Source organism: Triturus cristatus, chromosome 3_2 (assembly GCF_964204655.1).
Source record: "Triturus cristatus chromosome 3_2, aTriCri1.1, whole genome shotgun sequence".
Lineage (NCBI taxonomy): Eukaryota > Metazoa > Chordata > Amphibia > Caudata > Salamandridae > Triturus > Triturus cristatus.
This window is the reverse complement of record NC_140584.1, coordinates 592,101,937-592,123,285: the sequence shown is the minus strand read 5'-3', so window position 1 is coordinate 592,123,285 and position 21,349 is coordinate 592,101,937. Positions and strand designations below refer to the sequence as shown.

Here is a 21,349-nt window from a genome sequence, read left to right as displayed (position 1 = left end):
GCGACTTTGTAAGGAGGCTCCGCCGAGGGAGCCGCTCCTACACCAGGGGCTGGCTTCTTGGAACTTTCCTGTTTCAATCCTCCTCCTGCAAGGGCCCAGGCGCGTGGCAGATATGATTTTCTAGATCAGGTGGAGATGGTGTAGGCTTGGTAGATCATTGACCTGACCCCCGGCGGTGGGTGGACTTCACCAGGCTCAATGCCACCTCTTGCAGTCACCCATGGCAGGCCAGGGCCCCCACAGCTGCGGCATGAAAAGATTCGCCAGACCTTTGATGTTATTTAAGCACGTTGGGGCCCGCTTGCTCGGGGAGCTATGTAAACCCGAGGGGGGGTGGGGGGGGGGGGGGTGCAATACCTGGGCATCTAAGTCATGTTCTTCCTCGGGCCTCACTATGCCCCTGGGGCATTTTTCCTGCTTGGGTAATGAGGCAATATGGGCTGCTGTGGCCGGGCTGAGGATGGACCACGGAGAGATGCACTTGCTTTTACTCGCTCTTCTGGGCCAAAGAACCTCGCTCGCATACCACCCACCCCTCTCCTCACCTCTTCGTGCATGCAGTGTCAAGCTGGGTGCCTGCTGAGAGAGTCCGGGCTCGATGCAGCGACAGCACAGCTGGTTACTAGTGGGGATCCAGGAATGACTGTCCTTTCGCTGGTCCTGTGTCTCTAGTGTTGCAGCCTCTCGGATGGGGCCATGATTGTTTTCTCCAGCTCAGGGCCCATTGCGAAGCAGTCTCTCTGCCGTAGGATGCCAGCGTGCTGCTTCTGTTGCATGGGGCCCCTACCAGCCCCACCTGGCACACCGCAAGCAAGGGGGAACCGCAACTCGGCATGGCCCAGTTCTTCAAGCTTCACCGGGCCTGGGACCTCCGCTGCTGTAGACGCACAAGTTCAACACAGGTGAGGAGATTCTCGTTGGGCCCAGCCTGTCACACCTGCAGCCCCCAGGCGGCCTTATTCAGTCCTTGCCACGCCCGTGCAGCAAACCGGGCGAGGGTGGCACTCTCCGTGTCACAAGCGCTGCCCCACAGTGGCCGCCGGGGTCCTCACCTGTGGGTTGCTGGCTCTCTGATGTTTGACTGGGGCAGCGGAGGCCGGGCACGTCCCAGGCACCATGCAGTACGCCGAGCCCAGAAGCCTCCTGCTCAGGTTGTCTGCCGGGTTGTTGTATTCAGCCCGGCTTGTCTTCTCCCGGCAGGCGTCCTGTCCTTCGCAGGCAGCGTTACCGCTCTAAGGTTGTGGACATGGTGCCAGCGGACTAATTAAGGTGCTTGTGTTGGCGGTGGCTCGGACGGATCGAGAAAGACGTCCTAGCCGTCCGCCATCTTAGCCATCCCCAGCCCCCTCCCACAGTGCTGATTTTAAAGTAATGTTTTGGGTAGCCCTACTCTGACCCTCTCTGTTTTCTTTTTTATTTATTTTTTTTTTTTTCCGACAGGACAAGGCACTGAGTCCTCGAATCCTAGAATGGATGAGCCACATCTGTGATGTGGTGGAAGCCAATCAGATTAATAGAATACGTGGAGACGGCCTTGTCCTGAGTGCGGCAGGGAAATGGGGTGACCCGAGTGCAAGCATGTGCTTGGATTTTGTATGTAAACATTGTATTTTCATGGAAACAGTGTAAATATCTGACATGCTATATTCAGAATGAAAAAAGTAAAAAGGAATTGAAAAGAAGTCTCCCTCCCACATCCCCACACAAGGCAGAAACCCCCTCACTTCTGCACGCCACCACCTCTACTAACCATACTTGAATATCCCTGTTGGCAATTTTTGATTGTCAAGCCCTTGAGGTACCGTAACATAAAGACACCATCTCTATTATTCCTCCCGCCTCATATTCCCCTCAGCCATCGCATAGTCTTATTTCTCTCAATGTGATTGCATACTGCAAGTTTAAGGATTCTCCTTAGATATGATATACCAGTGGTTGCCATAGGGCATCAATCTGTAGGCACTCATCTGGAATGTCATATGTCCATCTCTTCATTGGCAATAAATTCCAGAGCCGACAGGACCATGCTGTTATGTACAACGGTCTTTTCATCTTATTTTGCTGCTAGGAGCATATGCATAATTAACAGCCCCTCAGGCATTTCCAGTTTTTAGGATGAAAACCCAGAATGGTCACAGCTGGATCTATTGGAATAGGTAAGCCCATTGCAGTTTTTGTGACTAAATACTCCCTTACACAATGCAGTCAAAACTGGGCAGGACCACCATATGTGTAACATAGTGCCCTCCACTTGGCAACCCCTCCAGCACTTTCCATCACAATCTGGGTACAAACGCTGCAGGTTAGGGGGTGGGTACCCGTCGTATATTAGTTTGCAGTAAGTCTTTCTACTCTGGACACTGCGCAGCATCTTTGAGACATCCCTCCATGCCTACAACCATTCTGCCTCTGCTATCTCTGTACCTAAGAAGGTCTCCCACCTTTGTATATATTGCCATTTATATGAGTGTGGCCTCGAAGTTTGTGTTCTGTGTATAGCTGAGATAAGGCCCCTGGTTGTCTTCAAACCCGGAACAGTTTTTTGAACTGTATGAATTCACTCTTCGCTGCCTCACTCTATTACTGAGTTGCATTACCCAGTGTTGGAGCTGGAAATAGTTAAGTCTGTCTCCTTCAATTTATACTCCACTTTACACTGGTTGAATGTTTTCATGATTGCCCTTTGAAACATATCCCTTTTCAGGGTATAAACTCCCTCCCTCCATGTCTCGAACCAGGATTTTTCCCCTGCCAATGTACAAAGCAAAGGGGTAAACAGGGATGGAATCGTTAATGAGGATGATCTAGTAGAGGAATCCCACACCGCCAATAGGGGTCTTATTACGTCAGAGACTTAGTCTACTTTTAGCCTGGAATATCTAGGGTGCCATAAAATATTCCAATGGGATCCACCCAGTAGATTCCTTTCCGTATGAGGCCAGTGTTTTTCAGTGACCATTCAAATACTATCCTTAGTTGGGCTGCTGCGTGGTACGCTTTTAGGTCTGTTACTCCCAAACCGCCTAACTCCCTGCTGCTCTGCAGGATTTTTGTATTAAACCCAAGCCTACTATTTTGCCTTATGATTTAAAACATGCTGATTGCATTTGGTTGATCTCCTGAGCTGGGATGATTACTGGTAGAGCTTGATACAGGTGCAGACGAGGAAGAATGTTCACTTGCAATACAGTTTTGAGCCTCATCCTTGCGATGAAGAGTTCCCCATCTCATCAGATCTGCTTTTATAGAGGTCTCCCAGTGATCGGGTCCGATAAATTCACAGGTACTTAATCGATTTCTTGGCTCATTTAAAAGGTGAATTGGCATTATTTTTCCTTTATACCCCACTCCATTCAAATGCCTACGACCTCTGATTTGGAGAAATTGAGTTTGAAGCCAGAGGTCTGTCAAAAACCATGTAATAGAGGCAATATCGCCTGGATAGAGGCAGTCTGGTCAGTGAGGGTGAATAACGCATCATCTGCTTTGTGATGGATTTTATGCTGTGTGTCCCCCTCCCTCCCCTCCACCATCCCCCCCCTAAGGGCATGCCCTGCACAGATGTGGATTTGCATATCAACTTAGCGAGTGGTTCGACCAAGAGAGCAACCAGGGGCCGAGATAAAGGGCATCACCTTCGTGTGCCACGAGAAAAAGGAAAAGTGGGGGTTCTCTCCCCATTTATATGGATCTTTGCTACTGGGCTTCTTCTAGCTATTCCATATTAATATTTTTAAGTGAGGGCCTATTCCAATCTTATGTAGCACCTCAGAAAGAAAAGGCCATTCTGCATGATTAAAAGCCTTTTCCGCATTGATTGTTAGGTTCAACATTGGAATATTTCTCTTATTCGCTTTCTCGGCTAAGTGCAAAATCCTAAGACATGTTTGGCATTTTTTATGAAACTTGATTGACCTAGATGTACTAAATAAGATAAGCATCTCTCCAATTTATTTGCCAGGACTTTCGTAAATATATTTTGGTCCAAGTTTGAGTGAAATAGGTCTAAATAAAGAATTGCTCCCTGACTTAATCCAGTTTTTGAGTTAAAGTTATGACTGCCTCTTTCATGTACTCCATTACCTCCCGTGTCTTGGGATGATTTAGAGAGTCATAAGATGGGGAATCTGGTCGGGTGCGAAAGCTTAAAAAAATTAATTAGTTAGGCTGTCCGAACGAGGACCATATTAGCTTTTAGCCTTTAGCACTCTCCTTATCGCCTCACACAACATTTCTTTCTACAGTTGTACCATTGTTTCCCTAGGAAGAACAGGTAACTATATTGGTTGGAGGACGTCTGCTATCTCTGTCGATATAGGTTGTGGGCTTTCATGTAAATGCCTGTAAAACCCTAAAAATGCCTCCCTCTTTTCTTGTTATATCTCGGTCAGTGACCCATTAGGGCACCTGACATTAAATATGTGTTGCATCTTTTGCATGACACAGCCGGGCCGCTAGGAGCGGATCTACTTTTCTAGACTTTTCTTAAAATGTTTTTCGTCTCATAATTACTTTTTGTGACTTTACCGTGAGTAAAACATTCAATTGCCCGTGTAATTTTGTCAACTCTTAGTAGTTTAATCGATTTCCCTTCTTTGATCTGATATCGCTATGAGGCCTATGTCTATTTTAATAGGGGAAAAAAAACTCCTTATCCTTATGGTGTCTCTCTCTAAGGGTGATACAACTCTGAGGAGGTTTATTGCTCCAGGAAAGCTTGGGACATTTCCCCTCCTGTAAAAATCACGTGGGGGCATTTTCAAGTCAGGTTGTGGGACTAAATAAAAATCTCCCACCAAAATAATCTCTCTCTTGGCTGTATCGATTTACCTTTTCCAAACATTGCAGTATGTATCCTTTTGGTTTACATTTGGGGCCTATGAAGTAACCAACGTCACATCTCACCCTCTCAGCATTACCAGAATAATTCTAGAATGACCTTCTATTGAATCTGTATGTACCTTCTTTATTTCTCGTGTAAGGAGTTTATGAATTACTACCATTACCTCTCTGGCTTTCTTATCTGTACGGGGTGTAAAATATTGTGTGGGGTAGAACTTATTAGACAGGAGCCTGGTGTATTTTTCCTGTAGAAATGTCTCCTGCAGACAAACTATGTCTGGAGATTGCGTATGTCTTGGCCAACCCTATGTCCGTTAACTGGGGTATTAAGCACGATAGTGGTCTAACCATTGTCTGTACTACATTATCAGTCAAATCCCAGCCTCCTAAGAGGCTCTGAACTGAGTGCACCATTCAGCCTCCATGAACAAATCGTGCCAGTTGACTGCATCAAGTGGATAGTTTCCCTCCCCTCTGTTAAACTTATAAGTAAACATATTGAGAAAAAAAGAATTAACACCATTCAGAATAAACCCCCTAACCCTGAAAGTCGTTGGGTAACAATTTATCGGGTGTGTCGGAGAGCCACACCTCTGACCAACTGACTCCCTGGTTATATATCTCCTGCCAATCCTCTTACTGGTCTTCCAGCTAGACGTGAGTTTCAGTGGCTTTTGGCAGTAATTGCAGTTGCCGCCTCCGGTCTGTCATTTCGATGGAAGTTTCCCTCTATCGCTCATGTGGGACTACCATGTTCTTCTCTACCATCCTTGGGTCGCTGTACGTGTCCCCAGTGGTGGGAAAGACCTTTCTGTGCTTTTTAAGGATCCCTGCATTTTCATCATTTCTCTTTTGTCTTCAAGTGATCTGATGGTTTTAATATTGGCCCTAGTTTTCACATCATAACACTTGGATTTGCTTATCTGTATTTAATTTGGCGGTTCCTGAGTTTTAGGACTACCTCAGCCAGAGCTCGCTGTCTTTGCAAAGTAGCTTGACAAACATCCCAATGCAGTTGAATTGTGCACTCCTCAAATTCGATAGCTTCTTCTATCTGCTCTTAATGTCTGATGTTCCCGACTTAGATATCATGTTTCTGGGCCTAGCTGCACTACTCTATGGCCCCTAACAATTTTGTTGGTTACTGGGGTGTCTGTTCCTAGAATGTGAGCGAAAAGTCTAGAACAGGATCTATTCCCTCCATGCGTTCTAGTTCATTGCGAATTCCCACATTGTCCCATCTGGATATGTCCTCGATCCTCATGTTTGCTTTTAAAGTCCTCCATATCCTCCTTCATTTTAGCTATCCTTGCTTGAGTTCCGCTGGAACAAGTCTGTAATTGGGAGTCCTTATTACCTCCTACCCTAGTTCTGATTGCTTGGATGTCCTTGGTCAGATATGCCAGCTGCTTGTGTAGCTCTGATTTAATGCTTTGAAGTTGCTTGTATAGGGTTTTAGTGAATTGCTGGTGTTGATCTGCCAGGCACGGTTGAACATCCTGTTTGATAAGCGCCTGCTGATCTATATATTTTCCTAAGGATGCCTTTACAGCCTCTTCCAGCGGCAGGTAGGGTGGTTGTGCTGGCTAGAATGTTTGGAGTGTTTGCTGGACTAGCAGGACTTGAGGTCTCTCTAGCGGTTAGCCCTTGTCGCTTTTTTTATGTGCACTCTTAGGTCAATGAGGTGAAGTATATATCAAGATCACAAGTGGGGAGGGGGAACACTGCCTCTCATCCCAGCACAGTTCTCCCCATTGCATTCTGGTAAATGCAGTACGCTTACTATGATGAAGGGCGAAACCCAGAAACGCATATCTAGAGATAACAGCACTATCTACTCCAACTTTGGTGAAAAACTACAGCAACTTTGAAGTAAGCATACTGCATTTACCAGAATGCAATGGGTAGAACTGTGCTGGGATGAGAGGCAGTGTGCTCCATTCCCTCCGCCCCCCCCACACCCCCCCCCCCATGTGTTTAAAAGGCTCCTTTGAGCCAATGAGCTGATGAGTTCACCTGGGATGCACCTCTTTGCCTGTGGAGTGGTACTGTGACCTGTGAAGACTTTAACAGCATTTCAGCAACTCCAAATTACTCTTCTCTGCTCTCTACTTAGGAAGGCAGGAGTTGCAGTAACAGCGTTAAAATGGCTAATGTCCTTTTTAGGGGACAGATCTTTTGTAGACTTTGAAGAGGAAATCACCTCAAAGCGAATGCCCCTTATATGTAGGGTTCCCCAGGGATCTTCCCTGAGCCCCACTCAATTTAATGTCTATATGAGTTCCCTGGCAGAAGTAGTAACACCTTTTGGCATTCAGATCATCACCTATGCTGATGATACCCAGTTGGTGGTTTTGCTTAATCAACTGGATGATTCAGGCTCCAGGCTAGCCTTATGCCTTGAAAAGGTGTCCAGTTGGATGGACAACTCTTGCCTAAAACTTAATGGAGCGAAGACTGAGCTGATGCTCTTGGGTAACTCGACTACATTGAGAATAGGCTCATTCTGGCCTAGCTGTCTGGGGATACCACCTGTCCCAAAAGAACAAATTAAGAGTCTGGATGTATGGCTGGACCACAATCTTGATTTTAAAGAGCAAGCACGTAAGGTTGCAGCCTGCTGTTCTGGGATTTTAAGAATGCTTCCCTTGCTACCCTTCACAGCTAGAAGACTGTTGGTCCAAGCATTCATTTTGTCATGCCTTGACTATGCTAATGCTTTATATCTGGGATCCCCACTCACCACCACCAAAAGATTGCAGATAGTGCAAAACTGTGCAGCACGTTTGCTTATGAATAATTCCAAGCGCCTTTCAGCTAAGCCTGCGCTTGCATTGCTTCATTGGCTGCCCATTCAAGAGAGAATCCAGTTCAAGGCTTTGTGTATTACACACAAAGATCTCTCAGGTAAAGGCCCACCCATCATCATCTCCATTATTCAACCTTATTGCTCGAATAGATCTTTAAGGTCCGATAATAAACAATTGGTGGTAGTTCCAAAGATAAGAAAAACACGAAGCGGAGGGTGTCGCTTCTCGTACAATGCCGCTAAACTGTGGAATCTTTTGCCTCTTGGTATTCGCCTCGAGCCAAATTACCTGATCTTTCGAAAGCAGCTAAAAACCTATCTGTACCCCTAATACTGCCCGTGGTTGAAGCTGCACTGCTACTAGCGCTGGGATGCCCCCGGGTAGCTATGCGCTCTAGAAATGCCTCTTCATTCATTCTACTACATTTGCTCTCTACTGATTAATGGCTAAACCCAGAAACGCGTGTCTAGAGATAACAGCACTCCCTGCACCAGCTTTGGTGGAGAGCGACTTTGAAAGTAAGCATACTACATTTACCAGAATGCAACTCTGCTGGGATGAGAGGCAGTGTGCTCCCTCCCCCTTGTATATATCAAGATCAATCAGGAACTCCTGGTGCAGCTTGGATATTTACTATCTTAAAGTGCAGTGACTCTGACAGTGTGAATGGTTGTGATAACAATGAAAGTAAGGCATTTAAGGAATTGGGATATTTCCCTGTGGTTCTTGAGAAGTCTGTGAGATAGAATGAAGCTTGAGCATCAAATTGGTCTAAAATCCCTGTAGCGAACAAACCACTAACTGTATCCCTTCCTCCACAGACACTATGGCAAGCCCCGGGAAAGATACCTGCCGCATAAAAAGGTACAAGAACAAAGCACTAAACACAGAAGAGATGCGGCGGAGGCGGGAGGAGGAAGGCATCCAGCTGCGAAAACAGAAGCGAGAGCAACAGGTATGGTTCTGCCACAGGAAGACAGCATGACAAAAAGCAAGAACAGCACATATTACTTGTTAGTGGCCAGGTGCTGAGAGGGTGACAGACATGCTTGAGGGAGTTAGGAAAGGTGATGGGAGCAATTCACCTCTGCAGAAAGACGCATCAACCTCCTCCTTGTGAAATTCAGATTTCAGTTCCTCCAACAGCCTTTCTGGTCCGGTTACCCTTTGCATAAATAGTCACTTGACAGATGGGTGGCATTAGCTCTGACTTCTGAGAATGGTTGGATGAATATGACTGAATTTGGATTCATGATTTTTGCTAAGAGAGGGATGGGAGCTCTTGTGTTGCACCTCAAAAAATCTAAAGACGTGATGGATGCCCTGGATAGTTTATATAGAGCACCTTGACACCAGCTGCCTCTTGACATAATGAGAAATTGCTCACCAGATGGTACTGTAGGATGTTATTAGCTTTTAACACATTCAGCAGGCTAGACAAACCTGCTACTGTAAAACTAACTACCAATCTGTTCTCCACATTATAGGGATGTTAATTGCATGGATGGGATGTTCAAAACTATTAAGTGTATTTTTGAGTCTGAATTGTTGTTGAAAGATGTGGCCGGCTTTAAGTTCTCCTAGTGGAGTCTGTTAGAATCTGTGCTTTTCTGGAATTGGTGAGACAAAACTGTACCTTGGTCTCTTTTTGTGATGTCATCTCTCAACACCCTACCAAGTGTAACCAACTATGTGTGTTTGACACCTTCTTTCCTATACTGGAGTTGGATGTGTTCATGTGCTGACTGGTTAGTCTTTGTGGTTATTGGGTTTTGAGATGTGTTTTACATCACGTCTTTCAGAAGATGCTGGGACTAAACACAGTTGTTAATATAATATATTGATGTATTTTGTCACATGACCGCCCCATCAAAGAACTGCCCTATCTACGATTGTTCCATTTTTAGGTCTGACTTGAAAGCACAGCTGTCTGGATAACTTATTGTTTCCAGTTCTTAAAAATATACACAGGGAAGGCTTTAACTTTGCCCAGAGAAGTATTTCTTTTATACCACATGCAGTTGACTGTGTATGATTCTGCTTCCTTTTGAGTGCTTGGATGGCGATACTTATGGGCAATTTTACATCTCAAAAGTACTCTGAATTATCACAAATGAAATTATTTTTCTCATAGATACATTGCATACAGAAAGCATCATTTTTTGTTTAGATTTATCTCTGTAGCAGGTATTCATAAATGTTTGTCAGAACTCAAAATACAAGCAAGACCAATTGGCTTTGCCAGGGCCTGTTATTGTAAAGGTTTCCTTATGTGACCGCTTTCTGTGGAAGGTGTATACAAAGTTTGATGGTCTTGTGACATTTGAGCACAGTCTTTAGCCTTCCAAGCCAACTGCCGACTGCGATGGCTGCAGCTTAGGGAAGCTCCGACTGGCCGTCACGTAATGCCCTATAAATCCGAACAATCATCTAAAATACTGCCGAAGTCGGACCGTGACTGTGTGGGAAGATAACAGGACCTGTGTGAGCGAAGATCTGCTTATGAGGAGCCCCCAGGGGCGGCCTGAATGCTAGCGGCCCAGAGGATACAATGAGACCGCAAGGAGACGTGCGGGCGGAGCCGGCCGTGAAGTGGCGTCAGCCGGAGCTTTGTTGCGAATCCGCGGCTAGATGGGCCTACCATTGGGGCAAAACCAAAGGGGATGATGGACGGAGTGTTGACCATTGCAAGCACTCACCCCCAGTCAACTGATCTGGGTTTAATCCATCATTCTTCAGCTCACTCCGCCACCCCAGTTCAGACATGGTGATATGCAAATCAGTCTGACCCTGTGCCTCATTGGAACAGTCCAGCCCGAACTGCCAAACCATGTCTTCCCTGGACCGGAAACAAGCATCCTGGGGCCGGTTTTGGGTTCATAACCCTCATCAGCCAGGCTATCTTGAATCCAGTGGCAAAGTGAGCAAGTTGGCAGGGTCTGGGCATACCCTGCCAATTTAGGACTAACAAAGCAAAACCAAAGGGGATGATGGACGGAGTGTTGAACATTGCAAGCACTCACCCCCAGGGGTGAATGTATGACATTTTTCTGCATTCTGTCCATCAGCTGTTGTTTTTGCACCTAGCATTGGGGCCCCAAAATTAAAAGGATCTGCACCCGCGATCTCAGAGGGCGCGCCTGGACTTTCCACCACAGCGAGATCATGGGAAGAGGCGTAGAGTTGAGGAGAGCGCCGCGGCATGGGAATAATGCAGAGAAGTAAGGTAGGCCTGAAAGACTGACGCAGGGGGAAGTTAGGAGAACCCTGAATACATGCGAGCGATGGGTCTGCTGAACGGAGGGTGAACCGAGAACCCACACCGTACACACCCTCGCGTTCTCTTTGCTATTCCCTAAGTAACCGAGGGGTGCAGGAGGGCCTTTCCACCCTAACAAAATAGTTCTCTGCATGAGGGGGTGCTTCAAGGGCCAAAATTACAGAAGGAGCTGCTCAATGTGGGGGGGGTGCTGTAAGACCAGAGGCCACCTGCTGAACTGAGTAAAGGCACAGCACAGGGAACCTGGGACACAGTGACCTTTGAGCGTGTAGTGGTGCAAACAGCGGGAGAGTGTGAGGACCTAACCGAGCGCGGAGGGCGGCATAAGCCAGTGTAGACGATGGACTGTTCATCACCCTCCCTCCCCTTCCCATGGCCCCAATCATCAAGTTGCAAGAGACCGGAGGTGCTGCAATTATAACCATTACAGGAGCGGAATGGTTCCCGGACCACCGAAGAGGTAGTAGATCCTAGGTGGGGTGTGGTGCGGGTTGAGGGTCCAGACAGGCCACAGGTGGTCGTCTGGCCCCTGGTATGCCGCGAGCTGCCCCACCCTTCAAACAACTGGTGAAGGTACCCCAGAATTAACTCAAAGGGACACTATACTGCCCTCCAAACGAAAACGGACAGCCGATAGTGGAGGCCCACACAGGGGACGGAGATACTTGAACACCCCCTAACCAGAAACAAAGTGCGAAAAAAGACTCATCCTCCCCCCCCCCCCCCCCCCCCGCCTCCCCCCCTGACCCTGCAGGATATCATGGCCGCGATACAAAAGGTGCAAACCTCCCTGGAAAATAAGATTGATACGGTCTTGACGGAAGTGACTTTGATAAGAACTTGGGGGAAAGGGTCAAAGAAACGAAGGCTCTATTGCTACGCTCCAAACTGAAACAAAAGCGCTCCGACTTCAAGTAGGGGAATTGAAAGAACTGGCACAAGGGTTGGAAACTAGAATGGAAGACGCAGAGGGCAACGTCTGCCTTCTTGATGTCCCAGAGAAAGCGTAGGGCCCGGCAGTCGACCTCTTTGTAGAAAATCTGATCTGCCAACATCTCCTGCCTGCAGGCTTGTCAAAATACTTATCGGTGGAGCGCGATCATCCAGTATAGGGTGTGGCGCCACGACCAGAAAATCCCCCCACGTCCAATTATAGACCGAATCTTCTATCACAGTGATCGTGATGTGATTCTACGGGTGGCCCGCACTGCACCCCCAGTGAAATGAGAAAATAGCACAATCACGTTTTTTCCGGACTTCACCCTTCGAGTTCAAAGACTACGACGTTTCTTTCTAGAGGTGAAGAAAGCTCTAAAGGAAAGAGAACTGAAGTATGCGATGCTCTTCCCGGCCAGACTGAGGGTAGTGGCCGACAACAAAACTCAGTTCTTTTTTAACTCTAGATGAAGATTGGTCTTGGCTGGAGGGATAGCGAACAGTCGGCCAGGGAGGAGCTGTGGGAGGGGAGACGACGGAGAAGGCGGTATCGCACAGAAGAGGACCACCATGAGTCGACTGTGTTAAACAGGGGAAAAGGAATGCTACGGAACAGACTGTTCAAAATTAGTGAGGCTATGGTCTCTTTGGGGATTGGACCACTAGTTAGGGGAGCAATATAGAGTGCGAGCTGGGTGGGACACTCCTGATAAATAGTTTACCTGGATTTTCCAGAAGGAACTTCCCAGAGTAAAAGAGGTCATGAAAATTCCACATCAACGGATATTGGGCCAGACTGAGCTGTAGTTTGGCAATTAAATGTATGAGGCTTAGTTAGGGGGGTGGCGGCTGGCCGGGGCGTTAACTCCCACTCCCCAAAAGTTTTAAATTAGTTTTAGGGTTAGAGGCACTCTGCGTAGTTGCGGTGGCGAGCAGTTTCAACCCGTAGTGCAGGGAGAGGGGAGAAGTTTGGAAATGGGTATTTATTTGTATAATTTTTCGCCGTCCACGACAGATGAGGACTGACATCTTATGGACCGGTTCACAGCCTCACACATTAGACAGCCCCTATGTCCTATGGCTAACTTAGACCGATAGTATGCCTAAGAACGCGATAGGAACGATTCAGATTCAGAATGGCTCCATACACTTAGCCAGCCTCCAAGGACCAAATGCCTTTGTCCCCTGGATACAAATAAAGGGTTCAAAATACTTTCCTGGAATGTAAAGGGGCTGTAGGACAAAATAAAAAGGGGGATAGTCCTCCAATACCTTAAAAGACACTCACCGGATGTAGTCCTGCTACAAGAAACGAACACGGTATGGGGCATTGACCGATGGGGTTATAAATTACTCCGGAAACACTAGGGCCTCAAGGGGAGTCTGTATATTAGTGTGTACTTCTTTTCCCTTCGTGGATCCCAAGGTCACACATGGTCCACAGGGAAGACTAGTGGCAGTCTCTGGTGGCTGGAAGGGTCGCACTTTCAATATAATGTTGATGTAAATTTCCCCCAGACAGCAATCTCTGGTCTTGCAGGAACTGGGGGCTCTTCTTCTGGAGGGGGTCCTAGTTATAGTGGGTGACTGTAATGGGCCCTGTCCCCGACGCTGGACCTTTCACCACCACAACCACAAGACCAGGTGGGCACAGCATTAAGTGACTTCGTGTTTGCCATTGGTTTACAAGCTATTTGGAGGGGTCTCAACCCCAACTCACAACAATATACATACCTCTCTGGGGCTCATAGTAGTATGTCACGCATTGATTCTTTTTTCACACTGGTCCAACAGGCCCCACCCCCCATTTCCGAGAAGCTTATAATTTGGCTCATGGGCTCTCTGACCACTCTCCAATCTGTGTTCATTATGAAATTGCAGAACCCAGACAGATACGATTGGGTAGGATCAACCCCTGGTACTTTCAAATCCCCACTATCGGGTAGAAGATACATGAAGCAACAGATCAATACATTGCTGAAAACACTGGCACAGTAAACTCAGCGTGTGTCCTTTGGGAGGCATATAAAGCAGTGATTAGGGGCTAGGGTATCTCTAATAGCAGGGGGAAAAAGACGAGATAGAACGAGACTGTTGGAAACGCCCACTCCCACTCCGCAGGGTGGTGGTGGACTCCCCGAACACACTGTGGTAGCTTGGCTCGAGTGGTCAGGAAACAGGCGCAGTGCTAAGCATACAATATACCCATACAAGAACCATGCGTGCATCCGTTCCAAAAACGACTCTACACCGTAAAAATTATGAAAATATTCTTTCTTTATCTTTTTCTCTTAGTTGCTGATTGGAAAAATAAATAGGTCAATCACAATATACAAGTTTCAATTAGTGCAGGTCAAATAAATATTGGCTGTTTGATGAAATAAATAGGGGTGATCATAAATAACAGGGCATAAATACAAGTGCAATATATACAGACAATTAAATACTTTGAGGCAATAAATACTGTACCAATAAATATTGTACACCAACAAGTCCTGTGGACCTATAAATATAGTGCAGCAATAAATAGGTAAAAATTCAATAAATACAGTACCCCCAATAAATAATTAAAAGTATACAGCAACACTCATGTAATCAGATGACACTTCAATTCTTAAGGGCTGATTTGGCCCAGGCACAGCTTGTAGGGTTGTGGAAGGCTTGAGGGGGGCTACTCCCTGGCTGGGACAAGGCTGAGGCCTAATCTGAGGTAGATCCAAGGGGGGTATACCAGTGCCCTGGCTTTCTCTCTCCACACAACCTCTCTAGGTTAGTCCCAGTTCACCCCAGGCACAGTCAGGTGGGTTTCAGCACCTCCCTAGCCCCTTAGAGCAGTCTCTCAGGTCTCCACAGGGCCTTAGGCGCCCTCTACTCCACTTACTGCCCTTTTTCTGATGTTCCGACGCCGCTGGAGTCGTGTCGACGCCGTGAGGCGGTTCCGGTTCGGTCTCGGCGGCCTCGGCACAATGTCAGTTCTTTGACGACGCCGGCAGGCGGTTCCGGTCCGATGTCGGTGGCCTCGGTTCGATCTCGACCTCCGATTCGACGGCGTCGGGCAGTCTCTTCACGATGTCGACTTCGGGCGGCTCCGGTCCGATGGCGCTCTCGGCTCCGATGACGTCGGCCGGCCTGGCCTCGATGTCGACTTCCGGCGACTCCGGGGTGCGATCCTCACCCCCGACCTCCGGTGCTCCTCCTCACAGGCTCCGGGCGACTCCGGAGTGCGATCCTCACTCCCGACCTCCGGTGCTCCTCTACCTCGGTCTCCAACGACTCCGGAGGGCGGACTTCACTCCTCCGATGACGCCGCTCGCTCGACCTCGGTTCACTTCCTCCTCGACCTCTGGTATTCCTCACGACCTCCGTCGGCGCCCTCTCACGACCTCAGGCGGCTCCGGGTACGACGTCTGCTACTTCAGTCAGCGCCGCTTCTCCACCTCGGGCTCCAGGTCTTCAGGCTACTCGACGCCGGACTCCAGGGAAACCAGTTCTCAGGTCAGAATCTTGCTGTTTTCTTGGTTCTAAGGCCTGTTCCTGCTGTCCAGGTCCTTAGGATAAGTTTCTTCTGTCTTCTTCCCACACAGGGCTATAGGCTGGGATCCATCAGTAGGGACAAGTATCAAGGGTGGGGTTATGGACCCCACTCCAGGCACAAGTTTCCACCCCTGCTGCTTCACTCCTTCCTCCTTCACTGTTGTGCTCCTCTCTCTTCACCAGTCAGGTGCCAACTGCCAGCTCCAACTGCCAACTGCCTCTCTTATCCTCCCAACATTCTAAACGGTCTCCAACTGTCACAGAGTTCTGGAATCTCCCGGAATGTTCTGGAAGGTGCTGGTAGGTTCCAGTGGATGCTGGTGATGTCACAGGTGGCCACCATTTTGTGCTCCAGGCCCTCAGACAGAAGTTTCAGGGGTAGATAACATGGCTCCCTGAATCTGTAGCAACACGAAAAATGAAAACAACTGAGGGAAAAAGGGCCAAGTCCTACATAACCCCCTTCCAGCCAAAAGCCAGGGTAGACCGATCAATGCCTTGATGGTCTTCCCTGCTTGGGGCGAGAAAAGGTGGACGCAGGCCCGCAACGGCAGGAGCACCCGCAAGTTCTCCTCCGCTCTGGAACCCAATGGCTCCCTAACAAACCTCCCTGGACCAACAAAACCACCCCACGGGGGCTCCCTAGCTAGTTGTGGCCAGGACCGGCCCCTGGGCCATCCAGATGTCTCTGGCCCGGGTGATCTCGCGGAGTGGGGGGCAGTAGCCCCAGGCCTGTAGTGCCCGTTGACCACTCCGGTCCTCCTCCTTGCAGTCCTAAACTGCCTCTGGTCCTTCTTCCTGGGGTTCACACCCTTAGGCTGACCAGCCTTCCGGGGCGAGGCTCTCCTCCCCCTAACTCTCCTTCTGGGGTTCCTCATCCTACCCTGCGAGGCACCCTCAGACCAACACTTCCTCCTCAGTCTAGGGCCTTGACCCCTCAACTGATCCTTCAACCTAGGGTCTAAACCCTTAGGCTGAGTCGGTGCCCGAGGCGAGACCTTCCTCCCTCTGCACCCCCTTCCAGATTTCAGCACCCTCCTAACGGGAAAAGTACCCCTGGAAGTCAATTTCGGGGGGACCCGGTTAACCGAGGCCCCACCCGCCAGGTCAGGCAACCCCTGAGCCTGGCATCCCAGCCCAGGACCTAAACCCTGAAACTGAGCCAACCCCAGAACCTCAGGCGCGCTGGTTACAGTCGCCCTGGGTCCTCCTGACACTAGGGGCTCCCCTGCACTGGATGGCACTTCGGGACAGCCTAGGCTCCCAACCTGGGGCTCCCTTGCGGAACTCTCCAGGCCCTGAGACTTCGGTTGGGGCACCTCGGGACACCTCCCCGTCTCACGCCTTCCTACAGATAGGTCGTGAGGCCCTACAACCCTCTCTCCCTGGGACCTAGCTGGGCTATCTGCCCCTTCTCCCACCTCGCTGGGTTGGGAGATCCCTGCACTGCCCCCTTCAGGTTACCACCCTAATGCCTCCTCAGACACCCTGGTGATGTCATCCTGGGGTAAATAAACTTCTAGCTCCTGTGGAGCTTCTGGTATGCTGCCACCAGTGTCCTCGCTGGACACACTCATCTGGAGGGCACGCAGCTTCATCTCTTTCAGTCTTATCTCATGAGCCATCCTCTGTTTCTCCGTCTCATGAGCCATCCTTTTCTCCTCCATCTCTTTCTCCAGCCTTGCTAAGTCCCATGTGAGCTGTCTTTCCTCCCTCCGGTCTGTTAACTTCACTTTAGACAAGCCACCGCTAGAGGCACTGCTGCCCTTCCTAGAAAGTGTCCTGGGCCCTGCTGACAGGTTCCCCACCTCAGGTTGGTACATCTCGCCCACTCAGGTTAGAGGACAGGTTTTGTGCAGTAACAATGTAGGGGGGTACCTTTAGTAATACCTCCTCCCACCACCAGAGTAAATTTGGAAAAAACAAAAACCCACAATTAGGAAGGCCGCTCTTGAGAAAACTCCCGGTGTAGGCCTATGGACTACCCACAGTTATTGTTGATTATATGTAGGCACAGCTCTATCCCACCGCTGAACACCAATTTATGTTGGAAACGCCCACTCCCACTCCGCAGGGTGGTGGTGGACTCCCCGAACACACTGTGGTAGCTTGGCTCGAGTGGTCAGGAAACAGGCGCAGTGCTAAGCATACAATATACCCATACAAGAACCATGCGTGCATCCGTTCCAAAAACGACTCTACACCGTAAAAATTATGAAAATATTCTTTCTTTATCTTTTTCTCTTAGTTGCTGATTGGAAAAATAAATAGGTCAATCACAATATACAAGTTTCAATTAGTGCAGGTCAAATAAATATTGGCTGTTTGATGAAATAAATAGGGGTGATCATAAATAACAGGGCATAAATACAAGTGCAATATATACAGACAATTAAATACTTTGAGGCAATAAATACTGTACCAATAAATATTGTACACCAACAAGTCCTGTGGACCTATAAATATAGTGCAGCAATAAATAGGTAAAAATTCAATAAATACAGTACCCCCAATAAATAATTAAAAGTATACAGCAACACTCATGTAATCAGATGACACTTCAATTCTTAAGGGCTGATTTGGCCCAGGCACAGCTTGTAGGGTTGTGGAAGGCTTGAGGGGGGCTACTCCCTGGCTGGGACAAGGCTGAGGCCTAATCTGAGGTAGATCCAAGGGGGGTATACCAGTGCCCTGGCTTTCTCTCTCCACACAACCTCTCTAGGTTAGTCCCAGTTCACCCCAGGCACAGTCAGGTGGGTTTCAGCACCTCCCTAGCCCCTTAGAGCAGTCTCTCAGGTCTCCACAGGGCCTTAGGCGCCCTCTACTCCACTTACTGCCCTTTTTCTGATGTTCCGACGCCGCTGGAGTCGTGTCGACGCCGTGAGGCGGTTCCGGTTCGGTCTCGGCGGCCTCGGCACAATGTCAGTTCTTTGACGACGCCGGCAGGCGGTTCCGGTCCGATGTCGGTGGCCTCGGTTCGATCTCGACCTCCGATTCGACGGCGTCGGGCAGTCTCTTCACGATGTCGACTTCGGGCGGCTCCGGTCCGATGGCGCTCTCGGCTCCGATGACGTCGGCCGGCCTGGCCTCGATGTCGACTTCCGGCGACTCCGGGGTGCGATCCTCACCCCCGACCTCCGGTGCTCCTCCTCACAGGCTCCGGGCGACTCCGGAGTGCGATCCTCACTCCTGACCTCCGGTGCTCCTCTACCTCGGTCTCCAACGACTCCGGAGGGCGGACTTCACTCCTCCGATGACGCCGCTCGCTCGACCTCGGTTCACTTCCTCCTCGACCTCTGGTATTCCTCACGACCTCCGTCGGCGCCCTCTCACGACCTCAGGCGGCTCCGGGTACGACGTCTGCTACTTCAGTCAGCGCCGCTTCTCCACCTCGGGCTCCAGGTCTTCAGGCTACTCGACGCCGGACTCCAGGGAAACCAGTTCTCAGGTCAGAATCTTGCTGTTTTCTTGGTTCTAAGGCCTGTTCCTGCTGTCCAGGTCCTTAGGATAAGTTTCTTCTGTCTTCTTCCCACACAGGGCTATAGGCTGGGATCCATCAGTAGGGACAAGTATCAAGGGTGGGGTTATGGACCCCACTCCAGGCACAAGTTTCCACCCCTGCTGCTTCACTCCTTCCTCCTTCACTGTTGTGCTCCTCTCTCTTCACCAGTCAGGTGCCAACTGCCAGCTCCAACTGCCAACTGCCTCTCTTATCCTCCCAACATTCTAAACGGTCTCCAACTGTCACAGAGTTCTGGAATCTCCCGGAATGTTCTGGAAGGTGCTGGTAGGTTCCAGTGGATGCTGGTGATGTCACAGGTGGCCACCATTTTGTGCTCCAGGCCCTCAGACAGAAGTTTCAGGGGTAGATAACATGGCTCCCTGAATCTGTAGCAACACGAAAAATGAAAACAACTGAGGGAAAAAGGGCCAAGTCCTACAGAGACATTCAAGCATTGGAGGTTCTCCTAACCACTAACACTAAGGCAGGGGTGAAGCACCGTCTGGCACTAAAAAAGACTGCGTTCAAGGCGATAGCCGAAGAGGCAGCTAAAGCCAGATATCGGGTGATGCAACAAAATCTTTACGAGGTAGGAGACAGAGCAGGCAAGTTGTTGGCGTGGCTTGATAAAAAAAATCAGAGGCTTCTCGATGGGTGCAAGAAGTGCAAAATGGCGATGGGACTACTGTCCGGGGAGGGTGCCAAATCGCTGAAGCATTTGCGGACTTTTATGAGCACCTCTATGCTCCGGAATCCGATACCACGATTATTGAATCGCGGGTTTACTGGCTATGCTCCAGTTGCCACGCCTTGAATCTGAAGAGAAAGACCTCTTGGAACAAGACTTGACAGAGTCTGAAATAACCAAGGTGATCAGAGATCTCAAATCAGGTAAAGCCGTCTGCCCTAATGGTCTGCCAATCAAACTATACAAAATAACAGCTACAAAAGTGCTACCCCTGTTGCAGAATATGTTTACTGGGAGCTATGAAAACAAGATACTTCTTCGAGATTAGCGAATAGCCAATATTGCGGTGATTCCAAAGTCGGGTAAGTCCCCCCCCCCCTCTCCTTTCTCTCCCCCCCCCCTCCCCCCCTCCACGAGTGCGGTTTGTATAGGCCGACTTCTCTTTTGAACGCCAAATCAAAAATCCTTGCAAAACTTTGGGCGAATTGCCTGCTCCATACATTCTTTAGTCTACCCAGACCAGTCGGGCTTCATGCCGAACCGCAACACCGCTCTCAATCTTAGATGACTGGACGGGGTTCTGGGCAGAGCCGCCACCGTTGATGAGGACGCGCTGATAGTTTCGCTAGACGCACGTAAGGCGTTCGATACAGTGGAATGGCCATTTCTATATGCAGTACTGGGGAGGCTGGACTTCGGGCTTACATTTTTTTAACTGGATTAAACTCTTGTATGCGAGGCCCTTGGCACAGGTCTCGGGGAATGGGAATATTTCTAGAGTGTTTGAGCTCCAGAGGGTAACAAGGCAGGAATGCCCGCTGTCCCCCCGGTTTTTCGCGCTGGTCCTGGAGCTCTTGGCGACCTGGATTCGGGAGGATCCCATGATCTGCGGACTCTGATGGACACCAGAGTGGGAGGATAAAATGTTCCTATATGCGGACGATGTCCTTATGTATTTAGCGGACCTGAAGGTCACGATTCACAGGATGCTGCACATTTTTGAGCTATTCAGGGTACACAATTAACTGGAGCAAGTCAGTGATCTATGTCCTAGCAGAAAGTCAGCCCACACTCCCCAGAGTAGGTCAACTCCAAATTAGCAGAGGGGTTCCAGTATTTGGACATGTATATTACTAGAGACCCCACACAATTTGGCTCCCCTACTGAGCTGCTTGAAAAGTGATATCCAACACTGGCGCTCGTTGCCGATGTCCCTTTTGGGGAGAGCTGCACTTTTTAAAATGATGGCACTGGCCAGGTTTCTTTACGTGCTACACAGCACACCTTACCCATTAACCCCATAGTACTTCCAGCAAATAGACTCAGCGGTACGACAGCTGTTGTAGGACTGGGGGGGGTCGCCAATCTCATTAATAAAGCTTACCAGGGGATGATACGATGGGGGGTGGGGGGGTGGCGCTTCCCTCACTCCAGCACTACTACTAGGCCGCCCAGTGCACAGTAATTAACGACACAGTAATAAACCCCAGAATGAGCCAATATATCGGATAGATGCCATAATATGTCACTGGGCGGATACCTCAGGGCTTTATAGGGAGGAGATGCAGTTGCTTCTTTCCAAACCCTGACCTTCACTACGCTCTGGGTTTGGCAGGAGTGCACCAGGGCACTGGGCTGGCACGGCAGACTCACCTTGATGACTCCCTTGTGGGATTCGAAGAGGTGAGGCCTGTTGATTCACTGGGCGGGTTTCGGGAGGTGGGACACGATTGGGATCTCAAGGGTGGGGGGTCTCT

The 21,349-nt window shown here is 49.2% G+C and overlaps 1 protein-coding gene across 1 annotated transcript in view; it reads left to right on the top strand.

The window, feature by feature from the left end:
• The window catches only part of KPNA6 (karyopherin subunit alpha 6), a 370,132-nt gene that overhangs the window by 28,247 nt on the left and 320,536 nt on the right, over nucleotides 1–21,349 (top strand). Inside the window, exon 2 of the mRNA XM_085648440.1 lies at nucleotides 8,474–8,607. Coding sequence (XP_085504566.1) covers nucleotides 8,474–8,607 — 134 coding nt within the window. The remainder of the gene's footprint in view (nucleotides 1–8,473; nucleotides 8,608–21,349) is intronic.